We start from the raw sequence: 20,776 nt of genomic DNA, 5'->3' as shown, positions 1-20,776 counted from the left end.
AAATGCAAGTCACACAGATGAGCAAGAATTCTCTTACCAGTTATTGCTAATAAAAGCTCCTGGAAATGTTGGTGAGAAAGGGACTATTATTCATGCACAAATTTAAACATCTTGTCTATTCATGAATTCACACTTTTATGGCTATTTTATTTATCAAAGATTCGTGAAAAAATTAAATAATGTTGTAAAGCAGTAAAGTAGTCACAAAAAATAAAAGACTTACGGCTTTATATGCAGCTGCGCGTGTGACGTCATACCGGAAGTTACAACAACAAGGAAGTAAACGCCACTTTGCGCTCGGTGTCTCCAAATCTAAAATGAAAATTGATAACTACACAAATCAGTCATAGAATATTAAGGAAGACGAAGTCAGCAACTACCTCAGCTGATTTATTTTACACAAGCCCTTGTTAGAAAAAGCTGAGTTTGGGGCGCGAAGACACCGACTAGTAAGTAACATTAGGTCACCCGCTTTTGGGAATAACTAACTTTTATCATCCAGGTTGCAGAATAAATATGCGTATGCGTAAGAAAGCCGTCATGGGAAAAAATATTAGACCACCCTTGTTTCTTCACTTTATTGATCCATTTTAATACCTGGTACAACTAAAGGTACATTTGTTTGGACAAATATAATGATGATAACAAATATAGCTCATAAGAGTTTAATTTAAGAGCTGATATCGAGCAACCTCCATGGTTTTCTTGATAATAACCAAAATGGCATAAGTTCTTGAATATGAATGAATATGCTAATTAATAGCTATGTATTGTACTGCCAAAAAATGTAATTCTTATGAACTATTTTTGTTGTCATTGTTATATTAGTCCAAACAAAGGTACCTTTAGTTGTATCGATATAAATGAACAAGAAACTGAAGAAATAAGGGTGGTCTAATCATTTTTTCCATTACTATATACAAGTATATGTATATACAGTATATATCAGCCACACAGATAGTTTTGCCCAAGTGTGATTTTATAATTACAGTTAATCATCTGAACTATTATTCAACAACAATAAATGCTAAATGTGGGGCTTTGTTGTGACAGGTGAGGTATAGTCCAAACACTTTCACAGTTTTAAAATTGTGGACTTCTCTACTAAAATGCCAGATTATAAATAAGCAATAATGATGTAGCTGTGATGTCATGGCATTGCTTGCAGATTCAGTGACATTTTTTCTACCATTTGTAATTTCTTGCTCAACAGTTTATTAATGTGGTGTTAGTACCCACATAACTACATTATTTCATATTATATATTGAACTATATTGCGATGGGTGGGTGTTTTGAACAGTTTGCTTACGTTTTATATAACTAAATAAAAAGACAACATATTAGAAGGGAGTAGAAGCTGTTACAAGTTTGTTGCATAGCGGTTCCACACCAGAATACATTCATACCTTAATCAACATTCGCATTATAATCTGTTTCTAATGTTTTAACCAGCAACCAATGTGATGCCTCACTCCTGCTGCTGAGTAGAGGACATGCAGGGTGGTAAAGGAGGTGAGTGAGGGTACAGGCATCAGCCTACAAAGCCAGCACTTATTTTGAGTCAGTAAACAAAGTGAGTGTGTTTGCACACAAATAGTTCCGTGACTGCAGATTAGGTCTTCCTGTTTTTCCTGCCCTTGTAAAGTGATGTGCTCTTGTAAAGCTTGTTTCTGTGTCTGTGGGCTCCTTCCATAAAGTTCATTTTCTGTTTTGGGGATATTATATCTGAGGGAATTAGTTTTGGGTGTGTTGAACTTTCAATTGTGCAAATATGAGAACCACTCCCGAAGGTCACTGTTATTATTACTCTGTCCTCTGTATCATCTCTAAGACGTTCTCTTTTGCCACCCAGATATATTATAAGCCTTCATGGACCACAAAGGAAAACCTTGGGAAGGAGCCATGAGTTTGGAGGAGCTGCCACAAATGGACGGAACATGCGATGCATGCGAGCCTGATGAGGCTCAACTGGCCACGCAAGTATGCAACACCTGCAGCTTTGCCTTCTGCAGTGTGCATGCTGAAATACACGCCTCCAGCAGACATCACCCGCTAACACCGTATAACCATGAGGGGACGCAAGCCACTGGACTTGGCCCCAACAGAGACTCTGGAATTGTAAGTGGAGACAAGGCGGAGATTTTGATGGAGCTGCCGGATGTACAGGATTTGAGTCAAGCAGAACTTGTAGATGAGAGCGGTGATGCTGAGAATAGCCATGGATCCAAGAATGGCCTGCTGCTGGAGACTGAGTTTAGAGCTGAGGGTTCAAAAGAAGGGCAGGAGACCGTCGTTGCTGGAGAGGCAGTGAAGAAGGACACTGTGACAGTAGAAAGGCTACGCTGCATGGAGCATGGACAGGAAGGCTCCCTCTACTGTAAAGCAGATGAAAAGATTATCTGTGTTGTGTGTGCTGTGCAGGGTGAGCACCAGGACCATGAGATTATCACTCTGCATGAGGCTTACATCTGGCAGAAGGTGAGTCATGCAGACTATTTTTCATGCATAGTACATGTATTGTGATGGATGACTTGTACTTAATATCTGCAACATTATGATATGTTGCACACTAGTCATGATGTTTCCTAGTTTAAATTGTTAAATCACATATTGCAGTCTTGAAGTCAACTGCCATGTAAGGGCTATTTAATAAAATTAAGCCCTCTGGGGTTTGAACATTAGTTGCTGATCAACTTCTGATTTGTTGCCATTTTTAAACAATTTTCCCCTTGAGGAGGTAAAAGAAATGGAAATAATACATTTCAGACTGAAACTGTCACCACCATAACGTAACACCTTTATTTGGTATACATTAGTATCAAAATAAGAAAACCACTGCACATACAATAGAACACTCAAGTCTTACTTTTAATGACATGAATGGTCTCCGAACTCTGAAGGTTCTTGCGGCTTTAGAGGCATATTTTCCCGAAATGTTGGTTTATTTTGAATGGTATGACGTCAGGGGCATTCAATGTATATGGATATTATAAAAATATCTTGTGCTCACACCATAGCATTAGTAGATTGGCTTGAAATATACAGCTACAAAATAGCTTTTTTATGAAAGCTGTAAAATGTGAATTTTAATGTCATGAGTCCTGTTTCCATTTGGCTTGGTCCCAATTATCTCTTCACCCTTTGTCCTGTCTCCAGATGGCTTTCAGCACAGCATTACTGCTGGTACTGTACGGCAAGCCAATGTGGTGCCATATTTTGGTATCAATTGCATTATTTCAAGCTCAAAGGGCGTGCACACACTAATTGTTTTTATTCATCTTTCATTCACATAAATGAGCACTGGTGGGGGAAAAAAACATTACATTTTTAACGGCGTTCTTCATTGTGATTTGCATAAAGGGATATTATGAATCAATAATGTATGGCACTAGAAGAGTGATGGTGTTTTTAGGCCCTTCTGTGTTTCAAGGATGCATCGTCATCAAATTATAGGGCAGGACAGTTCAGTATCCAAAATCCTGCAAATCTTGACACAGATTTATTTTTGCTCTTATCAAAGAAACTCAAGCATGTAGTGAATTTTTTATGGTTTATTGTGCCAGAGGGAGACAGAATGTAAAAAAAAACAAACAGGAAAAATTACATTAAAAAAAGAATATAAATAAGAATAGAAAAGAATAATATTAATTAATGAATACAATTTTACAAAAGTCAGAAACTGGACGTTTTAGCTGTAAACAACAGAAAAATAGATTCACTCATAAAATATGCAACAGAGAAGCAGTGACCATTATGGTGTGTTGGCTGTAGAAACACAGTGCCGTCCATCCTCTGCCCTGCAGCTAAGCCTCTGAAAAAGAGAAGTAGAGCACATTGGCTGCAGTGCTTTCTCTTCCATCAGGGCCACATATGGATTGGCGTGAGACAAAGGAGGTCACTCTTAGCCCCAGGCAGTATTGTTAATGTTAAAACTGCTCAAACTTTTGTCCAGCTTCATGTTTCTTTGTGTTCCTATGAAAGAATCACGTGGTATTCTCAGTTGTGAAAGGAAGGATCTTTCCCATCTCTTAAATTTTCAGTCTTTGACCCTTAAACATGTCCACTGTTTACCTTCCCTATCTCATTATGCTGCCAAAACTGTTCTAAAACCCACTGAATAAAGTCATTGTAAGTGAGTTTCACAGGAATAATCCTGGTCCACATGCATTAAGATGTTGTATCTGCTGTTTGTGTGTATGTTGTAGAATAGACAGGGTTACGACCTGTTGGGCTGTACTCGACAAATGGGAGAGAAGATCACAAGCAAGTGGACAAACCCTAAGGTGAGTCCAAAATTCTACATAAACAGAGTGAGTTCAACAAACTCAAATGAAGGTTTTCTCTGCAACACTGGTGTTGCAGTTATCCAAATGCACAATTATTAACTCTTTCAATACCAAAGACGTATTTCTACGTTTTCATAATCCCGACTGCCCGATCCCAACAACGTATTTATACGTCTTTTGCCTTTTTTGCGCGAGAGGCAAAAAGAGGTGACGATGCAACGCCGCACTAATGCATTAGCACTTTTGTTCATGTATCTGACCCGTTTGTCATCGAAAGGCGTGGTTTACCGTGCGAGACTTGGGTAAAGGTACTCATCGAAGCAAAAGCAAAAGTTCCTCTTGTCATTCGAAAATTATTTTTAAAAACTGTCAGTGAAGCGGCTCACGGCAATGTCCCAACCGCTCTTGCCACCCACACGCTCGTCTGAACAGATGTTGCAGCAAGTTCTCCATGAGCTGCCACAGCCACAATTCTTGCCCTTTTTCTTCTTCCTCTCCTATGCAGAATCCTTTGGTTAAGAAAATATTGACTCCCATTGCACAAAATCCTTGAAATTGACACAGTTGCATTAAGGGGCAATCTTCACTTGCGTAAACACACAGAAATGCATGTGACGTTGTGCTTTTGTGCATGCACGTCACTTCCCGGACACTTTATGTTGACATTAACAAGTCACATTTTTTGGGTAACAGCCACATGAAAAATCTGATTTTAACAAAACATTCATCTTGGTCATCATACCTTGCAGTGTGAACGTAGCCATTGTTGGCCATGGCCTTTTGGTGTACAAAAATGATGGTTGAGGTATACCAAACATGGCATTGGTTGGCTATGTTATGGCAATATGAACAATAGAAACATCCATCAATCCATTTTCTATGCCGCTTATCCTCACTAGGGTCGCGGGGGTATGCTGGAGGCTATCCCAGCTAACTTCCGGCAAAAGGCGTGTGGTACACCCTGGACAGGTCGCCAGCCAATCGCAGAACACATGTAGACAAACAACCATTCACACTCACATTCATACCTATGGACAATTTAGAGTCTCCAATTAACCTAACATGCTTGTTTTTGGAATGTGGGAGGAAAGCGGAGTACCTGGAGAACATGCAAACTCCACACAGAGATGTCCAAGATTTGAACCCAAGTCTTCCCGACCTCCTGACTGTGTGGCCAGCATGCTAACCACTCGGCCACTGTGTGAAACAGTTTTGTAGAAGTTATTATTAATGATGGGATATACTGCTTTTAGACGAAAGCTAAACAAAATGCTTAAATAAATCGGCTTTCCCAGCCATCAGGTGTGCAGGTTCTTTCTTTTTTTTTAAATATTAAAGAAAACTTGTATTTGCTATGTTTTTCTTTAAATCAAAGCTATGGTTACGTTTATAGTATTTTTGTTTGGCCTAAATGGAGAATCATTAGAGAGCCATTTTTCATTGTTGATATATTGGTCACAAAGTTGGGCATTGCAGCAGTGGAGATTAGACACTGCAACAGTGGAGACAACAGTAGGAGGAAGTAATCAGGAAGCGATTATGTCATGAAGCTGCTGAGTGCCATCTTTTACCTCAGATTTATATGTTTATCATGCTACGCCCGAACTGGGCTCCTGCAGATGTAATAACAGTAATTGTATTTGAAACTCTGGAGTGATGATATTATCGTGTGATAACTGACTTCGGTCATAGTCAGCCTTCACTTTATGTCATTCTTTTAACTTTCCAGCATGTCTGTGATAAGAGTCATTTTGACATTGTCTTATATAAAAGAAAAAAAAGGGGAGGGAATACTCCAACCAGATTTTCTCTAGCTGTGGCTTAATCCCTTGTGGACCAAAATCAGTTAATTGAATCAAGGATTTAGAGGGTGTGTTAAATGTATTTTATATTGTGTTTAATATGGACAACACATTCTAATGAATAATTCATGGAACCAAACTTTTGATAGAATGTAGTTCCATGCAACACAAGTAACATTCTGAGTAATTGCCACAGGGATGATATCGCCTCTTACTTGTCAGAAGGCAGGTGTATGTTATCTTCCTTTCTTTTGTGTATTCTGTTAGTCTTATCAGACTCACAGACACTTCATATTGATGATGCTTAAACTGTAAGTGTCCCATTTTTACAAATGTAAATATAATGGCAACTGTGAGCGGAGAGATGGCTGCAGGACAGCAACTCATTGCTGCTTTTCAAGATTATTATTATTATTTTTTTTTAACCGTTCATCTGGGTTTCTAAATATGGTGATGAAATCAATATAATACAATAAACTAAGAGTAGAAATTGACAGACACAGAGAGCAATGTTGTTTGATAATGCAGTGTGGTTGGGGTTATCGATTTGTATTCCTTTGCAATTAATCATGCCATAACTGACGCCTATCATTGTTGTTCTGCAGTAAATGTAGGTAAACCAAGAATAGGTTACTCGGATAGTATAAAGGCTTTGTATCAAAAGAAGTTGGCTGTAATGTGCAGCTATCCAAATGTGATTCTCAGCAGTCAGGTATGGCGTGTTGAAAAGGATCAGTGTAACATGCTACTCATAGCTTTATGTTGGATTAACCAAACAATACTGTAGCTGAATGTAGCTGCAGTCCATCAAGTAGTTTCCACAGTGGGTTTTGTCACTGACCGCAAAGCGAGCGTCAAGGACAGGGATGTACAGCTAATGTAGATTCAGGTCGATGTCCATCATTGAAAACAGCCGTCTGCTCTCTCACCCACCTACAGTCATGGAAAAAATGATTAAACCACCCTTGTTTCTTGAGCTTCTTGTTCATTTTAATGCCTGATACAACTAAAGGTACCTTTGTTTGGACAAATATAACGATGACAACAAAAATAGCTCATAAGAGTTACATTTTTTGCCAGTACAGTGCTATAGTTATTCATATAAGGTAAGTGATTTTGGTTATTATCAAGAAAACCATGGAAGTTGCTAGATATCAGCTCTTAAATTCAACTCTTATGAATGTTATCATTATATTTGTCCAAACAAATGTACCTTTAGTTGTACCAGGCATTACAATGGCTCAATAAACTGAAGAAACAATGGTGGTCTAATCATTTTTTCCATCACTGAATATAGTAACTGGGTCTGAACCCAGTGGGGAGAGGACAAAAACACAGCAGCATTGTGAAATACCTGCAGGGATGAGACCTAATTGAGGTGGCATGTTGTAGAAGGTTAATTTGAGTAACTAGCAGCTGACACTGCATTTGACTTTGTGTCTTATCATACTGAGATATCAGTGCTACCCCAAGGACTGCTTGGACATAATCAGTCATCTGCCATTCCACTGTAGGGTTCCAGGGCGCTGGCTAAAACCCACTTACCTGCTTTCCACAGGGCACTGGTAGAGATATTATGTGGATTTGTCAGTGTGTCCTCTCTGCACTCCCAAATGTCAGCTCTTGAATTATTATGCATGGCAGGCGAGCATCAGAGTGATGGCTCTTGGTGAGGAAAGGTCTGTGTGCACTAGAGATAGTGAAAGAGTGAGACAGAAGTTGCATAAGTTAGAACTGTGTTGTATTGATGGCATAAACGGATTGAGACTAGGAGAGAGGTGTGTGAATGGGGTTAAAATCATCATTGACTCTATTAAACATTAACCTTGCTGAAAAGTTTGTCTGAGTAAATAACTTGGCGTATGTCTGTACTGGCTAGAAAAATGAGCCTTGCCAGAAACGTTTGCATGTATGTTTGCATTGGCTGCATCCATTTTCTCCACCCATAAAACCTTCAAGATCAGCAGACTGTCCTCGGGAAGAGAGGCTGAGGAACAAACAGGAAAGGTATAAAATACATTTGACCGGTGTTTTTTGTTTTTTTATATATACGTACATCCGTTGATACTATTTCTTCTCCTCCTCTGCTTCGTCCTGTCCCTGATACTCCCCCTACTTTTCCTCTCTCTAACCCCTTTCTCCCTTTGCGATGTAGGCCTGTAGCCCTGCCTCTGCTCACAGAATTTTAATTGAGTATCATTCCCACAGAAGGTGGCTTGGCTTGTTACTTGGTTTCTCTCTAAACCAGTGAAAAGGTGTTATACAACAAGAACGATTTTGTCCTGTTTCGTCTCCCTGTTTGAATGTGTCCCCTTTGTATCACCGTAAGACTTTTAAAGAACTGGGTGTCCTTGGCCTATTTTCACATATATTTAGAACTACTGCAACTAAATCTTGACTTATCTTGGATTTCTTTCTAAAAAGAAAACAGGAAGAGTCCAGTTGCTTCAATTCAATCTGACCTGGATGACTGAGAGTCTACATAGGTCTCCCTGACCACCTTAGGGCCCCACAGACTGTAGAGGTGTTTAAAAGAGACCTAAAACCCAATAAAAAAACACATATTATGTATAGGTTTAGTTTTACTTTTGATTTTATACTATACTCCTGCTTTGTTTATAAACCTCATTTTTTTACTGTGTAGTACTTTGAAATAACCAAAATGTAATGTGCAATACAAATAAAATGTATTATTATTATTATTAGCCATAAATGAGAGCAAAAAGAATCCCTAAACGCAAGCTGGCTTTTGATAGATGTAAAATTAGCAAAATATGGCATTGATGATCGTTACACCGTCCTTTTCTTTTGGTTGTTGTTTTTTTTACTTTCATAATTCTCTGGAGACATATAGAGCAGGACCTCTTGTGCCTCTAAAAAGAGCAATTAAATTTATTCACTCTGTTCAGTTCATGCTATTACTGAAAGAACTCCTAATAATTGTTTCATTTTACATTTTTTTAATTAGATTTATTCATTTATGTGTGATGGCGAAGAGAGCCAAAGGCAACATGACGTTTTTGCGCTTTTCCCCCTCCGCATTCCCATAGGATTGCATTTTTCATTAGCACTAATGAGTGGCACAACCTTTTATACAGTCATTCACAAAGCACGCTAGTGTGTGAAGTTAAATTCTGTTTGAGTCTATTGCTTTATCTCGATCATGTCTATCGTGTGAATTGTTAACAGGACGTCTGAGACACTTTCCATTTATAGTTGGCTACAGAGTGCAGCTTCCTTTTTCATTTTTTCAGAAATAATCTAAGTATAAATTGTTTTTCTTTTTGGATTGCAACTTTCAATCTTTCACATGGTTAGCATCTTCGACAGTTTGTGCTAATCAGCATTGTAACCGGCAAAGGCCGATAGTTGTCTTTGATTTTCATTCATTACCATCTCTCCAGTGTTTGTCGTGTTACAATAACAGTCCCCCCCGCGCGCACACACACACACACACACACAGTACAGTAACTTGACTGTAGTGTTATTTCTTTTTACCTCTGTGGGTAATTTCTTGCTCATTCCACATTTCTTATTTCCCATCTAACTCTTGTTTCATGAGCAGACTCTCCTGAGGCCTCATTTCATGGCCTCAGCTCACAGCCATGCAAATGAAGATTTGCAAGCTTGACTGCATCTTTCTTGCTAGCTTTACACGTTCTCAGGGAAACTCTGTCCCTAAATAAAACAAAAAAACAAAGAGCAACTGATCTGGCATCAAGGCTCCCATCTGAGCTTCGGGCCAAAGGGACTCGATGAGGGGTCAGAGAGATCAATGTGTGTGCAGGAGGTCTTGGAGATTGGTAGTGGTAGTGAAAGAAGGTGTCAGATCATGACAGATAAGATAATAAACGCTATCAGATTTATGTTACTATTCCTTTTGTGGCTTAGCTAATGGGTAGAGCGGTGTTGTAAGATTTATGCTCGCTGCTTTCTCTCCACTTACATTGAAAGAAAGTGGGAAGGGAGAATGCAAGCGGTTGCAATTGATAGTTGAAAATTTTGTAATTTAGTAATTACAATACTCGAGAGACGGCATTTGTCAGGTATTTTATAAATTTGGCAGTTTACCAGATACACATTTAGGTATTGAATATTTGTTTTGCTTAGTTTACGAATAGTCTAAGTCCTTAGGAAAGGAGATTGAGGACGAAAAGTTAGACAAGCATGTTTGGAAATGCAAATGAACCTTCTTCTGTCGGTCCTTTTTGTGTTTTTTGTCATAAGCAAAACTGTTTGAGTGCTTTTAGCTGCTCACAGCGTCCCCGGCTGCTCGTTGGGAAGAGTGATACGTGCTTTCATGTTTGTGTTCAAGAACGTCGGAAAGAGTCGCTATATTTGTCACAACTCGCTTATTTGAAAACTAGAATCTGAAGGGGTCTGAATACTATCGGATCTCTGATATTGGCATTCCAATACAAGCTGTCGATTCCAGACGCCAGATAAGGAGTAGGAGCGAAGTCGGCCATGTGGCAGTATTTATTTATTTATTTATTTTCAGAAAAGACGCTGCAGCTGAGTGCAAAACTTGTCATGTAAAAGTTTCCCGTGGTGGCACAGAACGGGGAAGTTTAATACAATTAACCTCATGTCGTATTTGGAGCTGCATCACACAGGAAAGTCGTTCGCTGTAACAGAAAAGAACCAGCCCCTGTCGGTGGTGAGAATGTCGGATTGAAACGGTTAATTGAGGACCTCGAACCTCACTATATCAGGGTTTCCGCTACATGTAATTGATCGTGGCGGTGCACCACTACAAAATAAAAGTCGCCACACCTTTAAAATGAGTGTTTTTTTTTAACTTGACAACAATTTTAAGTACTATATTGCATTAATGTATATATATGCTATATAGATCCACATAGATCTTATTATTTACACACATATTGATCACAATTAGTTTGAAAATGATTTAAAATATCACCAAAATGTTTCACTGCGCTTTATTTTGACAAACATGCACCAGAATTGCCGGTCCACCTTGCTGGCACTTGACCAGTGACCAGATAAGCGACACGTCTTGTGTTGACTTTCAGTTTGTTTCCTATTATCAGGGGAATCAGCAATAGCCCGTTAGATATGTAGTCAATTGAGAACTTGTCACATGCTAAGCCTATCTATGCCAGAGAGTGTGATCGCTCACGTTTCAATCTCATTCCACTTTGTGGCATTTTTGTTTACATGCCTGGCTGGCGGCATCTAGCTCGCTCGGCGCTACAAGTGGCTATTACGTTCGTGGGATACATCAGTCATTGATTATCATCACAACTTACTTTTTTGGTGTCACTTAACAATCTTGCCCTCTTGTTATCATTCTAATACTTTTGGCTTGTCTTCAAAGCACTGGTTGTGCGTCCAAGTTGTGCAACAGAAACATGTAGTGTGTACAGCTATGACAGTGACAGCCAGTGACGCTATCACAGGGGTCTCCAACAGGTAGCTCACCAGCTGATGTTGAGGAGTTCACCAAAGAATATTTGCTTCACCTCTTAGTATTTTTATAATGGCTCTTTTCAAACATGACCTGTATTTAATGACAAATGTGCACATTGAGTGGAGATGTGCTTTGTAAATAAAGTGCACTTTAAATGTTGGCAGTTCTCTCAGCAACTTTGCCATTAAATTAACATTTTCTCAGTTCATGTTCTGCTAGTTGTTGAAAAACGTTTTATTTAAAAAATTGCTATTTGTCATTTTTTTTTAACTATTGCTATTTGTCATTAAAAAAAAATTGCAGACACAGCAGCGGCAGGACAAAGCGGCAGCAGTCCGTCCTCCCATATAGCCCACCACAGCTTCAAAAAATCCTAGGGACTATATTATGTCAAGCTGCCACTACGTTGTCGATAAAACTATACCCCAGATGCATAAAGAAGTAAATGAGTAAATTTTTCTCATACCTACTGTGATAGACTATTGTTCTTTGTTTGAGTAATATCACTTGATCAAGCCTTTTCTAACATTCCACACTGCAAAAGAAAAAGTATGTACGATACATGCTGATATTGGTATCGGCCGATATTTAAGGCTGCAATATTGGTATCGTATCGGAAGTGAAAATTTGCATCGGGACACCCCTAAAATTTATGAGGTGTGGTGAGAAGCAGAGTTACTATGCAGAGTTGGAACAACAAGCTCCATTCACAGACAGTCCCATTATAATGTGTTTATGAGGGCGAACAGGTAGGCAAAAATTATTTGTGGCTGTCCAAATTTATTTGTGGTGGACCACCACGAGGCACACCACAAATAAGTGAAAGTATGGTAAACACCAGGGGTGGACTAGGACAAAAATTTGGCCCTGGACTTTTTGGTCCAGGGCTTTTTGGTTGTGTTCAAAGACACCACGTAACTTGAATTCACATCTTTTGAGTGTAAATACATTTTTGGGGATTTTCGAGCATACTGTACTTAAATGTAACAAATGTCCTTCCACAGAAGTGCAAGAGTTACATTAGTAATAAGAATATCCACTTTCTGCTTTTTTTTGTCTTACTTTTTATTTAGACCTGCGATTGGCTGGCGACCAGTCCAGGGTGTACCCCGCCTCTCCCCCATAGGCTCCAGCATACCCCTGCGACCCTAGTGAGGACAAGCGGCATAGAAAATGAATGAATGAATGAATGCTTATTCAGACCACACATACACGCATAATAAAGACCGTGGTGTTCGGAGTTTCCATCAATGCATCTCACGGTGGTCTGGTGACAATGAGGACGTGTCGTTCCGATGACGAAGGGACTAGGGAGAGTTCATGAGTAGGAGATACGTACGTGGTGTTGGCATTGCACCGCCGTTGATGTGTTAAGGTCAGAATAAAGTTATATAAGAGCGGCAGCCTCTGTGTTTGGACACTATTGTGTCTCTGTCTGCTGCCATAACAGGGAGGTGTGGCTTGACATGATGCGCATGTTTTGATTATAAAAAATGTGATATATTAATTAATTAAATTAATTAATATATCAAGTTGTTGTAGTCACTATGTCACTATGTATTCTTTACACTGGATTCTTTACTTGCGTATCTTGCTTGCTGCTGTAACAAGTGAATTTCCCCGCAGTGGGATAAATAAAGTACAAATACAAATAATTTTGGACAGCCCTAGCATTAAAATAAAAAAAACTCCAAAGGAGCCTCACCAGCCATGAACCTCACTTCACATCACTGTAATGATGTCCTTTACGTGCAACATTAGTAATAATATGTATTATTATTAGCAGTAATAGTATTTATAATAATAATAATAACAATAAAATATTCCTCTTGCACTCGGGAGAAAACCCCTGAAGGCAACTAGAATCGAAAGAATGACAGATATGTTTGATATGTTTATATGGAAGAGAATCCGCTGGCTATGAATTATACTGCAAATCATCAGTGTTTCATGTCACTGCATTTGTCTAGGAGGCATCTGGTTATTGAGGGTTTTTTTTTAAGTCGTGAGTCATAGCTAAAGAGATCCAAAATGGGAAACAGAGAGATAGATTAAACAGGTATGGCAGTGAGCAGTTCAATTGCTTTGGAAGCCAAACAGATGGCCTGCTGTGGTAGAAAGAGCCTCTGAGGTCTCCATCTACAGATGGGATGCATGAAGTTTACCTCAAGGGAAGCTGCTTCATGCCATCAATTAGCTCCTGCATTATAAAGACCTTTTGGTGTTCTAAGACAATATTCACTTGTTCTAGTGCTGGCCAGAAGTTGATATTTCACCGAATACACATTCACATTTCAGTTTATTTCTACTCTGTTTACTAAAACGCTGTTGTGCTCGAAAATATTTACTTTTTACTCACCAGCACAGAGTTTTACAACAGCAACACCACGTATTTCAAAGCTTTGTGTACTTACTCCCGTAAATGTCTGCATTATACATACAAATCCATATTTGCAAGATATTTGTAATAAAAGTATTTAATAAGCCATATACGTTTGGTTGTCATAGAGAGGTATACATACTTTATTTATTGTTGCAATTACCAGTACTCCCAGATCAAGAACTCATGATTTAGAGCTGGTGTTTTGATTGTGTATATTGAGATGCTTGTGGATTAATTGGTAAGTAAAAAAGGTAAAGCCAAATTAGACAATTATTACCCTTTCCTTGCTCTGGGAAGTGATTACCTTGCTTCACTGCACTTGTTTGACTTATGGCAAGACGTGGTTATATTATATTATCACATTTGCTTTTCACTTTACTCACTGAAGTCTATGAACTGGTCTGCATGAGGGAGATGCTTGCCTGAGTGCTATTACTGTGTTTGTGTGTATCTGCACAGACTAATTGCAGAGCGGGGAACAAAAGTTCTATTTAGTCCCTTTTAACTCGATTGAAATATGCAGGTGATGTGCACATTTTTCATGCCACTAGGAATTATGTATCACCTCCATCAAGTGCTAAGAATAACATTTGGTGACAAGTTCATGTGTACTATTTTTACTCAAAAACTCCTGAAAAGATTTTCCTCAAAACCTTGAGGATGATTGCTGCATGGGCCAAGAAAGAAGTAGGAGTTTACTGTGTGTCATGAACCATTGTGAAAAATTAAAACAGATTAGTGTCTCCTACAAGACACAGGCTTCGAGCCCTGGTGGTGGTCGGCAGTCTATCTCATACTGAATGTGTGTAGGTTTATTTGTTGTATTATAGCAAAGATCAAAGATTGGGCCACATCAACATTATGGCTGTAACAGTAAGACTACAACAATGTACAGTATTGTACATTCCGGACTACAGAGCGCACCTGAATATAAGCCACACCCACCAAATTTGAAGATTTTTATTATTTTTTTTTACATATGTAGGCCGCACTTGTCTTTGAGCAGCAAGTGTGTAACATAAATTATATGTTGTAACGTGGCATATTTACACATAAAGACACACTATTCACACTATAAACCTTGCAATCTTACCTACACTTGGTGTTCCCAGCGCCACTCGTTAGCTACGATGGGTGAGACGTGCAACACTTTTTTTCCATCGGAGTCCAACAGCTGCCGCAATCCCAGCAGAAGCTGTAGTAATTCTACATTTGATCAATCTTACTTAAAATTTGTGAGATCTGTGAGAATATGCACTCAAAGCGTCATGGGAAGTGTAGTTCTTTTAGCCATAAATTAGCCACACCATTGTTTAAACTGCAAGGTTCAAAGGGTGTGAAAAAATGTACAGTCAAACTTGTCTATAGCGGCCACTATAAGGAGTCTGCAAAAGTGGCCGCTATAGACAGGTGGCCTCTGTAGACAGGTTGGCGTCCAGTTTGAATGTTGACCAGTAGAGGGAAAAAAAGAGAAAAAAGGGGAAAAAATAATAATAATGTTGACCAGTAGAGGGCACTGCGGACTGCGGATAAAAGTTGTACAGCACTACTAGGCTTGTTATTATCATGGTTCATGGTTCATGGTTTTAATCCTGAACATGCATGAGTCAAACAGTAGCACATCACATAGTACAATTCACAATTTTGCATGTCCAAAAAGGAGTAGGAAGAAGCAAAGCTTATTTAATCCTACCCCTCATCAGTTTCACATCAGTTGCAATACATTTATTCACCTCTTGTTCTTCCAAGTGTACTTTGTAGGTCTACATGACAATGTAGTGCAATCATAGCCAAGGTTTTTACTTACTAAAAGGAAGCTAGAGGCTTAACAATAACTGATAGAATATATCCACGACCCACAGAACAAAGCTGTGCTAGTAATGTCTTACGCTTGTTTTTAATATTTTACTTTTTATACGACAGCTTTAGTTCATCAGGAAGTGACGGGAAGTGACGGTGGGCGTCCCGAGCAGGAGAGCTAGGCTCAGTGCTAGCTGTGAGTTTCGAGAGAGTTGGGAAGTGTGTTTATGTTGGCGTGGATGTAAAGTCCTGCAGTGTTCTCCGCTGTTAATAAAGCCATTAAAGTGCATCGGCGATGTGAGTCTCTCCTTCCCCACAACAAGCGGCATTACAGTATTGACCAGTGCACACCAGGAAATAAACGGTGTCATTTCTTACAGGCATTGGCTGGACAGCTATGTAGTGGGGCTTGTTTAACCTTTGCCTTGTGGGCAAGCAGGAAGGAGAGACGATGCTGAGAGATGTGTGTGTGTTCTGAGCTGCTGTCTGGTGGCCGCGTTCAATAAATAAAGTTGGCAGAAGCAACAGGAGAAGTTTCCTTCTTTGCTTCGGAGCTGAATAACACTGACAAGTTAACAGACTAGTAGCGAACGGAAAAGAAGACGGCTTTGTTTGTGTCGAATACAGAAGATGAGGACTTTGATGGATTTGTGGATGAGGATTGATGAAAAATAACGTGAGTACATTCTAAAATACTTCAATTAAGTACAACCGAACTCAGTTTTGCTCCCGCTGCCGCATGCATGCTAGCGTATGTTTTTTTTTTTATTGTAGCGTCGCTGGGAGCACGTCCTGTTCCCAGCCTACTTTGTAATTTGGTAATGTTTTGGTGCAAATGCTCTTAAAGTTACATGTTTGACCAGGAAATAGCAAGCTCAAAAGAAGACGGCTTTTTTATGTGGAACAACTGACAGTTTGTGTGGATCTTGTGAATGATTGTGACTGAGCTAGGACTCAGTAATTAAAGTCTACACGTGACGGCTTCATTGATTGAAAAACGAAACTTTTTCGTGCATGAAGCTTCTACTTGAGTTGGTGAGTTGGTATTTTGGCCGCTATATGCAGTCAGATATTGACCAAGGGAGACAAAATGGGTGGCCGCTGGCCGCGTTGGACAGGTGACTGCTATACACAGAGTCTATAACATGTAAATTTGCTGCGGGGGATTTTTCAGTGGCCGCTAAGACAGGTTTGACTGTATTTTCAAATATTGCCTCTGCACATCCTTTTTTCAACAAATTATGGAATTACTACCTTTTGAAGGCGTAAGTTTGCCACTTTATTATTAATTCACTATACTTGTATGTGCTTCCTACTGTGACGCAGATGTCTGCAGACCAGATGGAGGTGTATGTGAACACCCAGTTTGATGAGCTTCGCAGATTGGTACATCTGGAAGAAAAGAGGACCTTGCACCTTGTAGATCTCAAAGAGGCGGTTTTGACCGCATCTGCTGCAGAAAAGATTGCCGAGATCACTGTCCAAACCAAGCGACTCCAAGAGGAGATGGCCAGCATTACACAGCAGCTTTGTATGCTGGAACAGGCTCAGGTGCCAACAGTAGGTCCTGCCCTGGCAACAGAGGACTTCGCAGAAGCACCAGGACCTGTCCATAGAATAATGGTAATCTTTCCTCCATTCACATTATGCTTCTTATCCTGCTCACACAATCAATGTTGGGGTCTGTCACTGTGGAAAAGGTTAGCAGTATGACACAGATGTTCACTGTGTGCCTCATTGAGCATACCCATAATAATTATCATTACTCGGCTTGTGTGGCCATGGCTGGGAACATTATGCCTGTTGTGGGTAATGTGATTTCTTACAAACCACCGAAAGGAATGTATCAAATGTCCACATGAATCCACGTGGATACATGTTGCTCTGAAAAGGTTGTAGCGACTAAATGCCAGAATTCAACACCAGCACAAAGATGTGCAAATGCATGTGTGCAGCACATGTGAACGCTGCCTGTCCAGTTATGCATGGTAACTACGGGTGTATGATTCAAACGTTACTTTTGTTACTTGCAACAATAAACAAAATAATTAATCACACGATAAATGAAAATGAACTCAATAATTTTGCCGGCCTCCATATATTGCCAGGTGCATGCGTGTGTTTTCCTCTTCTCTCGCCTCCAAACAGGCAGGAAGAAGGTTCACTCTGTGCTTGTTTTCAGCACCTGGGTGCGTTTGCACCGTGTTGCAAAGGCTTCAACGAAGTGAGCCCTCTTGACAGTCATGCAGTCTCTTTGTCTCTGTGAGGGGGCGTTGGGCCGCTGGCATAGCAAAGAAGAGTGATGTGAGCCCATCAACACGTCCAAGCCAGTATGCCAAAAAAGGCAACGCAACAAACTTCCTCACTGAAAACGGAACCACAGACCCATTTTTCCCACGGGGGAAAAACTACACATGTAGATGCAGAGCTGTCTTCACGACAGTCAACACTCACTGAGATGTTATGTAGACAAAGTACTGTAAATACAAACAGAACAGCACAAAGACCTGTTCTATTGGAAATTGATCCTTATATATCTTCTGTTGTGCCCTGGTGCTATATACAGCATATAATTAACTTGACCTTTTAGTGGGCGGCAGGGTGCCCTCCCCAATATAATGTTAGGGGAAACACTGATAAAGTTGTCTGCCTCGTGATGAACCCATGATAACTGGTGTTTTTTGCAGTTTATGTGCCGTTCACAACAATGTCTTGCTTTAGGCTTGGTACTCTTGGTTATTTTTAGTGTTGTTCCTTACATAAATAAAGTCAAACACTGCACAGACAGTAAAGAAACTCATTAAGAACTTGTCTAAGTACTGCAGGCTGAACACACAGTGACTTTTAAAAACAACTACTCTCTACTTTCTTGCACACATGCTGATTTTAGGAAGATGGGATCTTGGTAATCATGGATTGTTTGTCTGAATGAACACGGCATAGCCCTTCGGGACGGTGCCAGCGGCATCACTCTAACAAATCACCAATTTTATGTGCTTAAGTTGGATGACTTCAATTAATCACCAAACTCTTGCTTACCACCATAGTTGTTGACCCAAAATCAATGAGTAACAAGAATGTTATATTACAGTTGAACGTAAATGCCCACAGGTAATGTTAACATATAATAATTACTTTGTTAAAACTAAAAGGTAAACTTGAATTCCACATATTCTTGGCTGTCTTTGGACGAGTCATACAATCAACTGCAAGGTACTGTAATTCTAGTTTTAGGAGTGATTTTCACACATTGGCCTCTCTGTCAAGACTTTAAGCGTTCAGTTAAGTCTTACCTGTATAGACAGGACTTTGATGTAGTTTAGTTGTTATATTTTTGCACAGATATGGTCCTCTGGATTTAAAGGGATTTCTGCAAGTAAGACGTTAATGGAAGTTTTAATCCTTGTCGTCCTTTGTGACATTCATCTTACCCCTGACAATCACTGGATTCAGAGGGTGACTTTGGTATAAAACTGAGCAGCAATGTTGTTTTTTTACAAAATGAACAATAACACAATTGACATCTCCCTGATTGTGCTGAGAAGAAGCAATCATTGCCAGTGACTTCATTTTAATTGCAGATTGCATTTAATGTTTAAACATAGATTTGCTCTATAAATACAAGCATGTCAATAAGCAATCACCAGCTCTGAGGTCGAATCAAAGTAAAGACACGATCGTAGTGAAAAAATCTAATATGGTTCGAACCAAATTCATGTAAAAACAAAACAAACAAATATACCATAATTTGTACAGTGATGCGGCTAATTTATGGATAAAACTATGCTTCCCATAATGCTTAGAGTGCAGCTTCAGGAAATAGTGACGTGGACGAGTGAAGTGGAAGATAATACCATGTTTTGAAGTCTTATGCAGCGATCTCGGACACACATTAAGTAAATTTGATCTGTAGAATAGATTTGTAGAATTACTACAGCGGACTGATTGATCGCCTATGGTCCACTATCACAAACGAAAGGCTGGACAACTGCATGATGCTAACTGCCTCGAGACAAAAGTGACAACGAAAGAGAGAGACAGAGATTGACAAAGTGTGTGACGAAGGAATTATGAGGCTGCTCAATTGTGATGCTGAAGAACACGGCTCTAGTGGTTTTAGTTCCCAGGAGGAGGAGGAGGACGGTGATGAATGACTTTTCTGGTCGGCTAATGTTTAACTAGTCATATTACACGCACTGTTTGGAAAAAAAAACATTTATTTAATCAAAAGGTAAAAAAAATATTTCTGTGGAACACCTTTCTGTTTACTAAATATCCCATGTTACGACGTGGACACCTGCGGCTTATTACACAGGTGTGGCCTACATATGTACAAATCTTTTTTTGCCTTTAATTTCTGTGGGTGCGGCCTACATACCGGTAAATTACGGTAATATAGTATTACTAATACTATATTTACTCTATCACTGGAATGGCCTTTCTACTTGCTAAATTCTCAAGATAAATGACTTCTCCCTTAAACCATACGTGTGTTTGCAATTAAAGATCAATACTTGTGCACTTAAGTTAATTGTCTCAGAGGTCCATAGCATATCTGCATGCTGCCACTCAGTAACAGTTAATACTCTCCCTCATCTCTCATTTGGAAACTGACGAAGAGGCATTCACTGCTCAGTGGCCACAAATTAAAATGTAGGCGTACCAAAGGCTACAATCAGCAAGGGTGTCTGTAGCGTGCTCTTGATGCTGCAAAACGGTTTCGGGTAGGCTGTAGTAATGGTTGTATGTGAATAAAAGTGGGCCAAGTTCATAAAATTAATGCAGACTTTGGCAGCATAAGACAGTTTTATTTTTACATCACCACTCAAATATTGTTGATATGTATGAAAAGATATTCTGAAGCAAACATCCATAACATGGTGATGATATTGTGAAATCACATTGTCAAGCCATACATATCTTAAAAACAAAAGCAGTGGGAATTTTTGTAGAGCTGGTTTATCAATTTTTTTCCCAACCATTGATGGAATAATCCAGCGCTCTGTCTGCCCCCAAAGACAGCACTACCCACCCAATCAGAAGAGGAGCAGGAATGACACACAATTTGAA

General features: G+C 39.5%; 1 protein-coding gene across 3 annotated transcripts in view; it reads left to right on the top strand.

The window, feature by feature from the left end:
- Nucleotides 1-272: 272 nt before the first annotated feature.
- The window catches only part of trim44 (tripartite motif containing 44), a 62,998-nt gene continuing 42,494 nt past the window's right edge, over nucleotides 273-20,776 (top strand). For 2 of the 3 annotated variants that reach the window (XM_054777873.1, XM_054777871.1), the window contains exons 1-5: nucleotides 273-449; nucleotides 1,454-1,513; nucleotides 1,854-2,479; nucleotides 4,207-4,284; nucleotides 17,033-17,329. In XM_054777873.1, the coding sequence (XP_054633848.1) occupies nucleotides 1,871-2,479; nucleotides 4,207-4,284; nucleotides 17,033-17,329 (984 nt within the window). In that variant the 5' untranslated portion in view covers nucleotides 273-449; nucleotides 1,454-1,513; nucleotides 1,854-1,870. The remainder of the gene's footprint in view (nucleotides 450-1,453; nucleotides 1,514-1,853; nucleotides 2,480-4,206; nucleotides 4,285-17,032; nucleotides 17,330-20,776) is intronic. The other variant, XM_054777872.1, reaches the window with a different exon arrangement.

Source organism: Dunckerocampus dactyliophorus, chromosome 5 (genome assembly GCF_027744805.1).
Source record: "Dunckerocampus dactyliophorus isolate RoL2022-P2 chromosome 5, RoL_Ddac_1.1, whole genome shotgun sequence".
NCBI classification, from domain to species: Eukaryota; Metazoa; Chordata; class Actinopteri; order Syngnathiformes; family Syngnathidae; genus Dunckerocampus; species Dunckerocampus dactyliophorus.
This window is presented reverse-complemented; position numbering and strand designations above follow the sequence as displayed.